The sequence below is a fragment of the Ostrea edulis genome, chromosome 5 (assembly GCF_947568905.1).
Source record: "Ostrea edulis chromosome 5, xbOstEdul1.1, whole genome shotgun sequence".
Taxonomy (NCBI): domain Eukaryota; kingdom Metazoa; phylum Mollusca; class Bivalvia; order Ostreida; family Ostreidae; genus Ostrea; species Ostrea edulis.
The window spans coordinates 85,910,962-85,923,004 of NC_079168.1; the positions used below are offsets into that span (position 1 = coordinate 85,910,962).

General features: G+C 33.3%; 1 protein-coding gene across 1 annotated transcript in view; it reads left to right on the top strand.

Annotated features, from left to right (window-relative positions):
- LOC125650663 (uncharacterized) overlaps positions 1-12,043 on the top strand; it is a 196,027-nt gene that overhangs the window by 16,001 nt on the left and 167,983 nt on the right. The window contains exons 7-9 of the mRNA XM_056166606.1: positions 6,328-6,392; positions 10,195-10,318; positions 10,797-10,907. Of these exons, the coding sequence (XP_056022581.1) occupies positions 6,328-6,392; positions 10,195-10,318; positions 10,797-10,907 (300 nt within the window). The remainder of the gene's footprint in view (positions 1-6,327; positions 6,393-10,194; positions 10,319-10,796; positions 10,908-12,043) is intronic.

The window sequence follows — 12,043 nt, forward strand, 5'->3', positions numbered from 1 at the left end:
ATATATTTTGATACAAAGCTAGCATTTCACTGTGATGATGTAAGATTGTCTTGGCATAATATAAAACTACTTCACACATTGATGGGTATGTAACCTGGAATTTTCCCAGTAGGCTGCCCTAAACATTGCTTCTTTCCTCTTTTGACACACTTTTTCTCTAACAAAGCAGTGAAAGTTAATGGGGAGAAGCATGTCGATTCAATGAAGACAAACTATTCCCGAAAAAGCAATGTTTTCTTAGCTTATTCCTTTGAAAAGCAAAATGAACAAATCTTAATGACATATGCAATATATATTCATCTACAAGTATCATGGTATATGTACTTAATAACTAGAAAACTGACAAGTCAGAAAAGGACCTGTAATATATATTTCAGAGGCAGGAATGACATAAAAAGTACATATTAAAAAGTTAAAAAGTTCCATAACTCTATACGGCATGACATAAAATATTACATATAAAAATGAAGTCTCAGAACTCTGCAACAACAAAGTTAATAACTATTCAAATTGAAAGGGATCTTCATTTGCCTAATATTTTATTAATGTTTAGTGTATTACTTTAAAAGAGTTAAAAAATTCAGTTACACAAATGAAAAAGAAGGTATCCGATACAATTACAAAATTAACAAGGAAATTGTTCATATTCTATTACATGTAAGTATTGAGAGCGGTAATACGCGTGTTACAAAGAATCTATTTATTTATTGGTCTCATCCTCAAGCTCACTCTCATTCTGTTCCGCTTGAATTTGAATTTGAAGTTTCTTTTCCTCTGCCTTTCTCCTTCGTCCCCCATCTCTATCACAAGCAAAGCGAAACCAGTCTTTTGCCACGTTGAAAATTTCCACGTCTAGATCTGTTGCATTAGCACAGAGGCGATTCTTCCTCACTGTTTCTGATTAAAATAGATAAAAGAATGTTCATCTAAAGTGTTTATTTCTCAAAGTTTGTTCATGAAATCTCTCTCTCTCTCTCTCTCTCTCTCTCTCTCTCTCTCACTCACTCACACACACACACACTTTACATACCTTTCAATATTTCCTGTAATTTCAGTGAAGAGAAGGCAATTTTCCCCCCTTTTCCCATCCAGTTGATGTTTATTGCTAGTTTTGTGGTGATCATGTGGGAAAGTAGTCTCCTTACTGAAATTTTCGTGTTTTCACCACCAATAGTTGATAATGATCTCACCTGCACATTGTAAATATTGATAGAGAGTCAAGTGTATATACTATTCCATGTATTGATAATTCAAAATACAATATCTTAAGATGAACATAATTTTGCAGGTTTTTTTTTTTTTAAATAAAAAAAATACATGTATATGTTTCAATAAAAAAAAAAAGATCAGTAACCTACCAAAGTTTTACACGTGTTTTTACTCTGCAAGAGGTCCTCCAGCTTCTGTATATCTTCTTGTTTTCCCAGTGGAAAACATACATCTAACTGCAGTGTAGTGTCGGGCTCCTCTGTACCAGGAGCAGGACGGCTTTCAAGTCTATCGATCTTTGTGATTGTAGCCTGCAGAAGCTGCGTATTTAGGTGGGTCTGTACTTTTATTTCCTCCACGTTTGCCATATAAGTTTCTCCAAACAGTTTAGGATTTTCTTTTCTGTTACTGTATATTAAGACAGACATGCAATTAGTCCAAAATGTATGTATGGTTTTGATATCATTTATTTAAAAAAATGGAATCAGCACAGAATGATATATAAGTACCTGAGCTAGTGGGGCTTTTGTCAAATAGTGAAACTGTAGAACTTGATGTTGCTTTGTTGAACACGTCTTCTAATTGACCAATATGACGTCCCTTTACCCCTTGAGTACTTGTTCATTTTCTGTGAAAAGAGATAGTCAGCAAAATAGATTTAAAAAAAACCCAATATGAATAATTTAGAAAGTGTCTTTGAAAAATTTGAATATGCAGTGGCGTGGGGAAAAAAACCAAAACGGAAAGATTGACCTGCGATGAAAGAACACTTTTTAAGCCTTTTGTGTACACTGTTTTATAATACATGTGCAATTAAGACAATAAAAATATTCAAAAATGATTTTTTTTTAAAATTCAAGCACTTTGTTACTCTGGTTTTAAAAAATCTCAAACGTTTATTTTTAAACATAGCGCAAACCCTGTACACGAGTTTGAAATAAGGCTTAGCCTTATATACATTATTACTTTAGATAAATACAGCATGATATACAGCGTCATATATATTGCGATTGATTTATCTCAAGTTTCTTTTGATTACTTACAACTAAGAGGTGAAAAGCAATATTTTACAATTTTGAAATGGGGCAAAATAACAACTTATAATTTACTTGACAGCCAAATAGTTTTCCAGCCCCCCCTCCCCCCCCCCCCCCCCCCCCCCCTCGCATGCACAAGATAAATGCATTCAAAAATTGAAGATTTCACATATGTGAGGAAAAAAAATCAACATTGGCCATTACTAAATCATGTGACCGGCAAATCATGTGATATCTTAAAAGGTGAGGCGGAAAAAGACGAAAGTAGTAAAATTGGAAAATTGGGACATTCTTAATGATTTACTTCGGAAAACAGTATAAGTAAAGTATAATTCATTCTTTGGAATAATGTACATCATATTAAAAAAATAATATGTAAATACGTTCCTTTGAATGTAAGCCTGACATTATGTAATATATATATATATATATATATATATATATATATATATATATATATATATACTGTAGATACTGCCCGGAACGTGTATTTCAGTAAAAAAAAAAGTTAGAAAAATCACACATTGAATAACAAGATGTACTTACATATTGTCTTGCGAAGTAGTATATCCAAATTTCTTTAATCCAACAAAAATTTCCGTGTGCACCAATTAAGCACCTCAAATGCGAAATTTGTGAAATGGATACACGTGCTGACCATCTCGATATATTAGATTTCGCAGTTACCAAGGAAACTGGCCAGTCTCCTGCTGTGAAAAGCACTGATGATGTTGACCTAATTTCTTAAACAGAGAAACTTTCTCTTATCTCAGAATGTGCCCCCTAAAATCGGCACTTTAGCGAAATTATGTAATCAATGTTTCTAAGATTTTACAGGTTAAGTGTTTGGCGTCTTTTCATTTCTTTAATTTTAAGCCAACCCCAACCCCCACTTATTTCATGTTCTAGCATATTTATAAAAGATATCCAATCATTGTGATATCACATATATATGTATTTAAAATATTTTTTACGTGGTAATTTATCGTAACTATTATATGCGATTTTTAAAATAAATGTATGCTGATATCCTGTTTAATGTCAGTTATCAAGTACATTTCCAGCGTTGGGCCAACGTTGGCCCAACACAACTATTCCAATTAACGTAAAAAAAATACTCTAGGGCGCACATTGCTAACATAGCGCCGTTGTTGGGCCAACATTGTCTTCCCGACTTAAGTGTGACGAAAAGTAAAAAGCAGCATGTTAGCATTGGGCCAACGTTGTGCCAACGTTGTATGCCCAACGCCAACCATCGGCCAACAATATAACCATTTACCAACGTTGGCCCAACATAGTCATGCTATCTGGGCTAGTATAAAACTGGTTTTCCTACTGTAACGACTTTCCCTTAGCTCTAACCTCTATTCTGTTATAAAAGTACTGGTATCATGTATATATATACACACTTACTCTTATGTGTGGAGGTACAAAGAGGCTGGACTCTTGTTTTCGGGTCTTTTCGGGTATTTGTTTTGTCTGCTTCTTAATTTCTTTAACTTCCTTTGCCAGATCATCAATTGTTTTTTTCAATCAGCATAAATATTGTATGATTTCATTGTATAAAAAAATAGATGCAAGCTTAGTGAAACACTTTCATAAATATATAAATTGCTGTATGATACTGGTAACCATTTTGTATTTGCAAATGAAGGACAGAATATGAAGAGAAATATTTGTCACATTAAAGTTCTCTCGAATTTCACAAAAATTTGTTGCGAAAGAATATTAGTTGGTTTGTCCTACCCTTGATTATAAAACTAAATGTGAAGTATCAAATCAATCGAATCAGTCCTGTTGATACTTTTCCCCTCTCACAATAAATATTGTGGGGGATAATAAAGGAGACTCATGATGCAGTGCTATGTACAGCTGGTGATACATACAATATTAAAATAAATGGCAGTCTTCTAGTTTATAGACGCATTATGTTGAAGTATATTGGAGAGGATCATTAAATTGCAAGGACTTATACGTATCCAATCCATTTGTATGTAGCTATTCATTGTGAAATTGATATAGAAAATCTGTACTTGGATTCTTGGTAGAATTATAAACTGACAACAGGGTTTGAATACTCGTTTATATTGTGTATCGTTCATATATACATTCTGTAGTATTTAATATCTTAAATTCTTGTATTTATCAAGCGGGGACCGGTACATGTAACTTAAATATTATGCGCAACATTTGCGTAGTGCAGGTCGGACTGTCTGGACAGTAGAATATGAATATTGTACAAGCAGTGCGCGTGTATAAGATCTACTTGAAACCATACATATTTGATAGAAACGTATACATTTGTGTCATATGGGATAAAATTTAAAATGGTTATTAAATTCATATTATATATGAAATTTACTAACATTAAATCTGCATTATACATGGAATAAAATTGGAAATTAAATTTCATTTTACGGACACGTATAAATTTACTGTAAACTCGAATTAGATCTGAAACTTCACGAATAATATAAGTTTAATGAAATAGAATATCTGTAAACGCCAAATTTCATGCAGTGACACATTTGATTGTTTTTCACTCTTGATCTCTCGAAGTGGTGGTAGCGTATACCCACCGTTACACAAGCATGTAATAATTTCCGCTTGGGCCTTACCTGGATTTTGTTGAATGCCTGAGGGGTAATTAAGTGTTTACATAGTTGAAACATCGCTGGTGCTTCTTTGTGGAAGTGACACACTTGAGTATATAATTGGCTAATTGGTCATTTTACACCTGGCACAGGGGTTTGGAGTCGTGATGATTAAAATTATTTATAATCCGACTATGAATAAAATCTACAATTTGTTTTGACGTGACAACGAAAGATTATACATAATTTAGAGATCTACTGTCTGTTAAATTTCTCGAGTTTGTTCTTTGTGTAAAGTTTCTCTAAAACATCGTTTTACTCATTCGTAGAATTTTTGTTTTGGGTAAAGCGACATAACATTGTGCTCTGTTTAGTTTGCGATAGTAAAGCATCATCGGACCTTGGTTTTGAATGCCTATCTAAGCATGATTAAAGGACAAATAAATACATAAACTCTGATAGGTTTTTATTAATGCAAAATAAGGTTTTTTATTTTGATATCAAAGTACCTGACGAATATGAAGGAAAACATGTCAAAATGATATATGATCTTGTTGGTGTACATTTCTGGTTACGGTAAAATCTGAACCATACTGGCGGACCTTCAATTTCCAAATTTCGATCTCTCCAACTCTGGATTTTTCGAAGTATTATCAAGGTCCCTTGAACTTGGAGTTATCGAGAGTCACCTGTACTCTTTAGTGTTGGAGAAATTGTTAAAAGAACACAGTTGAAGCCATTTATTATCAGTGAATGGTTTATTTGGATATTAATCGTTTATAAAATATATAAGATATCTTATAAAGTTTATGAGATATCTTATAAAACACAAGATATTTTATGAAAATGAATTTATAGGATATCTTTTATTTTTAATGAAATATCTCATAACCTTTATATTAATATACAAGGTATCTTATAAAGTTTATATTTTATATAGTTTATAAGATATCTTATATATTTTAGGAAATATCTTATAAACCATAAATTATATGAAATGTCTTTAAAAAAATTATTAGATATCTTATAAAATAATAGAAGATACCTCATAAATCATATAAGATATCTTTAAAGAGAAAGAAATAAGTAGGGCTAAAATTCATAGTTTTACATGAGAATGTATTGGAAATTTTAAAAAAAAGAGGGCCACACTACAGTGTATATCATATTACCGTTAATATTCAAACATTTCCTGAAGTTGTGTGGATTCAAATTTTTTTTATCCTTCAAATTATGGACCCTGGGGTTAGGGGGAGGGGGTGTGGGGGATTAAAAACCGATTAAGTCAGTAATATTGATATTGAAGTTTGATTATTAGTAATGATTCTTTGGGGCTAAGATGGTTCATAATATCAGTAAAAAAGTTTCCAAGGAATAAAGAGGTTATAACATCTCAGGTGAGTATTGTGGTGACCATGGTCCTCTTGTTTAATGATAGAATGTAATTCACACTATTTTTCCTGATGTACATTTTTATATCTGTTTAGGTTGCTGTAACATAACGGATTTTGGCGTATACTGGATTGTCCAGAATTTACACCAGGTGACATCAGTAAGTGATTATAAGATCTTTCATCATATTTACATTTCCAGTGGTTTTGCCTTTGATATTCATAAATATGATAGCCATTTTCATGTGAAGTGTTGCAGTTCATTCCTTTAAAATTGAAAATTATTTCTTATAAAAACATTATACTTCCATTTCTGTGGGAATTCCCAGCCGTTAAAATAGATGTACTATATTTTTCAAGATTCATATATAAATGCATTGTTTACAACTGCATGTATTACATTCTTGAAGAAATGGCTATCAATTTGTACAGATATCAAAGGCAAAAACATCGGAATTGTAAATATATTATTTCATGTTAACACATTTTATTTGTATTTTTTACAATGGTATGAAGGAAATAGCCAGGCTATATGATTTCCTGGGGTAAAACTTATTTCTGAAGGTGGTGAAGAAAATTATTTTTGCAAGTGGGACCATGCTTATATAGATTCACGTTTGCTTTCATGTCCTTTCAGTGGGGGTTTTATGAGGTCATCTGTTAATTTGTACATTAACATTTTCAACTCTTCAATTAATTGTTCATTTATATTTTCTAAATTAATCATGAAGTATCTAGAGTGAGAGGAACAAAAATTCAGAATGCCATGCTTGGTGAAATGTATGGTCTCTGGATCAGGGGTTCAGACCAATCAGAATTAACACCCCACCCTTTAATTACTCTAGCTGTTACTTTGTAAAAAAAAAAGGGTGTGGAAATATAACTCTTACATGTATATTGAAAATGTATTTACTTAAATAAACTGCATTCCTAGTCATTAAGAATGTGGGGGCCTCTGCCAAAATTGTGAAACTCATGACTCAAGGGTTACCGTAATTGCCTTTGATCAGACAATGTGTTTTGATCTAAACCAAGTCACTTTACCTGGGGGTCAGTGATAAATTTGCTAGAGACATTTCATAGGGCTGTGACTGTTTATAATGGAGAAATGAGGAATGTTTTTTACCAGTTGATATGTCTGAGGTTAGTCACCAAGATATTGTACAGCATCGGTAATATCAAACAATAGTCAGAAAAGGCCAGGTTTAGTCACCAAGTTATTGTACAATATCTGGAGGTTGGGAAGGGGAGGGACATATGTTTACAGACCAAAACACAGCGCAAGTGTTCACTCTTTGATCAATTGTAAATGAGGTTCAACAATGAAAAATGAAGATTAACCATTTTTTACTCAATAATGTAAAGTAATTTGACAAATTAAATAGTTATTTATGTATATCAATTATATAGGCATTTTAAAATATATGGCATTTTAAAGCCTGATTTCAAGGAACAGATTTTTCTACCCCCTAATCAAAAGGAGTTAAAATTAAGAGCAATTAATTAATTATCACAGGTATTGAAGTTAATAATCAATTACAAATGAATTCTACTTTGCATTAAAACAAATTTCATAGCAAAACTGCAAAGCTTTTTAAAATATACGAGTTAAAAATGTCGACAGGAATCCAGAGTTAACATTCGTAGTTCTTTCTTTACTAAGCATATCAAAGTATAGTAAACCTCTCTGATAGATTGATTGATTGATTGTATCTTACTTAACGTCTCTAGAAAATATTTTGCTCATATGGAGACGTCACCAAGACCGGTGAAAGGCTTTAAATTTAGGCCTTTGCTCAGCGCTTACGTCCTTTGAGCAGTGAGGGTTCTTTAGCGTGCCACACCTACTGCGACATGGGGCATCTGTTTTTAAGGTCATCTCTGAGGACCCGTGACATTCACATCTGATGCCAAGCATTTGGTGATGGAACTGTCACTACCTGCTTTAACAACTTAGGTCTGTCGCGGCTGGGATTTGAACCCCGGCCTTTTGCATTCGGGGTGAACGCTCTAACCTCTAGGCCACCGCGGTGGTGATAGAAAATCATACTCAGCATAAATGTTGTACATACCCTGATAGTGTATATGACACAAAGATCATTTTGCTGAAATCAAGGTTACTATTAGAATTATGGTCCAAACTGTAATTTTATAATAAACATAATACAAAAAATATTCAGTGGCTAGTTCTCGGGGTCTGTAAAATGCATACTTTGTACCACTTCCCAGGAGACTATTTAAGGAATTCACGAAGCAGATTATAAAAAGGCGTAAACTGATCCAAACCAGGTTATACTCGTATAACTTGCCCCAGAATGAAAGTCATTCCTTATAATTATACCCCCGCAACAAGTTGTTGTTGTTGGGGGGGGAGGGGTATACTGGAATCGGGTTGTCCGTTTGTCTGTCCGTCCGTCCGTCTGTAGACGCAATGGTTTCCGGGCTCTAAAGCATTATCCTTTCCACCTACCGTCACCATATCATATACATGTATATGGACTACCCATGGGATGAAGATGTTCCCTATCGATTTTGGGGTCAAAAGGTCAAAGGTCAAGTGTACTGGACATCAAAGTAGCAATATGGTTTCCGGGCTCTAAAGCATTATTGTTTCCACCTACAGTCACCATATCATACATATGGACTACCCATGGGATGAAGATGTTCCCTATTGATTTTGGGGTCAAAAGGTCAAAGGTCAAGCGCACTGGACATCGAAGTAGCAATATGGTTTCCGGGCTCTAAAGCGTTATCCTTTCCACCTACAGTCACCATATCATACATATGGACTACCCATGGGATGAAGATGTTCTCTATTGATTTTGGGGTCAAAAGGTCAAAAGTTAAGCGCACTGGACATTGAAGTAGCAATATGGTTCGGTTTGTCATGCCATTTGTTTTTTACACTCAGAAAAGAGGTAGTTTATACCTATTACCAACACCCTTTGGGAGATTGGGGTAAGCGGGGGTATTCTTAGTGAGCATTGCTCACAGTACCTCTTGTTTAAGGCAGATCGAGCAATGAAACAACCTCCCCCGTGAGAAATGTATTTCAAAATGAACAGGGCAATGCTTACTTGGTAAATCATTAATTGGAATATAAAATAGTTCCGGCATCTGGTTGTCAAGGGTGTGTGTCCCCATACCAAACCAGGTTATACAAAAATAACCTGCATTCCTCAATTGGAATTTGACCAATCAGAGACAAGGATACAATAAGAATTAAATTATTTTGTTTTGTCCAAACAAACTTTTAGATTTAATCAACAGCATATTCTTAGAACAGAACATCCTATTTTGTGTATTGCAGTATAACTGTAATTGTCTGTGAAATAAACACATACTATACAAATGGCCAGTGTCATTTCAAACAATCGAAAATTTTCTAATTCATTACAGTAAAACACGCTTACAATGAACACACTTATAACAAATTCATGCTTATTGCAAAGTGATATCTATTCCCCTCTTAGAGGAATATAGCAAAAATTGTATTGGATGTAATGAATTTTGGTTATAATAAACTGATTTCACAGCCCTGGAGGTTCACTATAACTGTGTTTTACTGTATAATGAAGTTTGGTTATAACAAACTGATTTTACTGTTCCTGGAGATTTGCTATAACCATGTTTTACTGTATAATGAAGTTTGATTATTACAAACTGCTTATACTGGCCGTGGATTTTCGTTATAATTGTGTTTTACTGTATAATGAAGTTTGGTCATAACTATGTGATTTCACAGCCCTGGAGATTTGCTATAACCATGTTTTACTGAATAATGAAGTTTGGTTATAATGAACTTTTTTATGGCCCTGAAGGTTCACTATATCTGTGTTTTAATGTATAATGAAGTTTGGTTATAACGACTGATTTCACGGCGCTGGTAGTTCACTATAACTGTGTTTTACTGTATTATTATTCTATGGCATCATACACATATCATTCTGCCTTGATTTTAAGCTGTTGATGAAAGGCTGTACAGAAATAACTGAGCGGTCTGTCCACTACATCACTGATGGAAGGATGAATTTACAAGACTGCCATTTGGCATCAACTAAGTGTCGAGCCATTCCACTCAAATTAGGCAAGAAATCTCTCCTTCATTTCTTAATATGTAGTAAAATATTCTTGATATTTCGCTGTTGTAAAGTTCAAAGTTGAAATAATTTTACTTCATTCATTGAATTAAAAAGGTTATTTACAATGTAAGATGTATTTGTTAGCCATGCGAAAGCTGCCAGATACATGTTTTCCTAAATGCACAATATTATCTTGTTTAAATTAAAGTTAATATTTCTTCTCTATACTCTTTTTTTCATGCAAGTTATCTTACTCAATTTGCTGTTTCAAATTTGATTATGAATCTGATAATATAATAAAAATAAATTGTATACAAATATTGAAATTGTTCATGTCTATATCCTTTAATTTTGAAAGAGTGGATGAAATTTTTTGAATTAAAAATATATTATGGTATAAGATGCACTGTTTGAAAATGTAGAAAAAAATATCTCTTTTCAATGTCTTTAAAAATGTTATATAAGATTTGTTACTGTTGACAGAGAAGACCCTTGGTCTATTCAACTTTAAGTCATGCCCGCTGATTTCTCCCTCAACAGAGGCTTACACCACGCATCCACAGACGATGATGCAGGGCTACTCCAGCAGTCAAAGTAAGTTGTACATGTACATGCTATTTCTAGGAACTCTGGCAACCAAACTAGATTGTATGTAGAATTTTTAGGAATACCCCAACAAACAAAGTTAGGGATACCTCAGCAAACAAAGTCAATTCTAAGGATAACCCCAGCAAAGAAAGAAAGGGATACCCAACAAAGTCAATTGTACATAGCATTTCTAAGCATAGCCCAACAAAGTCAATTGTTCATAGTATTTCTAAGGAAAGCCCAACAAACAAAGTCAATTGTACATAGTACATGTATTTCTAAGGATAGCCCAACAAAGTCAATTGTTCATAGTATTTCTAAGGATTATCCCAACAAACAAAGTCAATTGTACATAGTATTTCTAAGGATAGCCCAACAAACAAAGTCAATTGTTCATAGTATTTCTAAGGATAGCCCAACAAACAAAGTCAATTGTACATAGTATTTCTAAGGATAGCCCAACAAACCAAAGTCAATTGTACATAGTATTTCTAAGGAAAGCCCAACAAACAAAGTCAATTGTATATAGTATTTCTAAGGATAGCCCAACAAAGTCATTTTTACATAATATTTCTAAGGATAGCCCAACAAACAAAGTCAATTGTTCATAGTATTTCTAAGGATAGCCCAACAGACAAAGTCAATTCGCGGGTACGTTAAGGCAGGTTATGAAAATCTTTACTGGGATAAAATCCGCGAAACAATGTGACATCATAATTGAAATAAGTATATCACTAAGTATATATTAAATTCCAATTTTATTTGTATGTAAGTTTTATTTATGTATGAAATAAACCATGCAGCTACTAAGATCTAAAGAAATATGGAATGTTATACTGCTGTTGTGTAATTTCTGTCTGATCAATATGAAAGTAAACTGATGACATCATAACTATACATCGAGTGACATTGACACATGTAAAGAATTCATTAAAGTGTGCCATGTAAATATCAACAAAATGTGGAGCATTTGAAACATATGACATGGGATATATGGGATGTATATGTGAAATGCTGAGAATATATTAATATTATGAAGGTATGATGTTGATTTCATTCATTGACAACTTTGTTTAACGGGGAAAACATTCCATTTAGCATGCCTCGATCCGATTTTCCTCTGTCACACACTGAAATAAAAC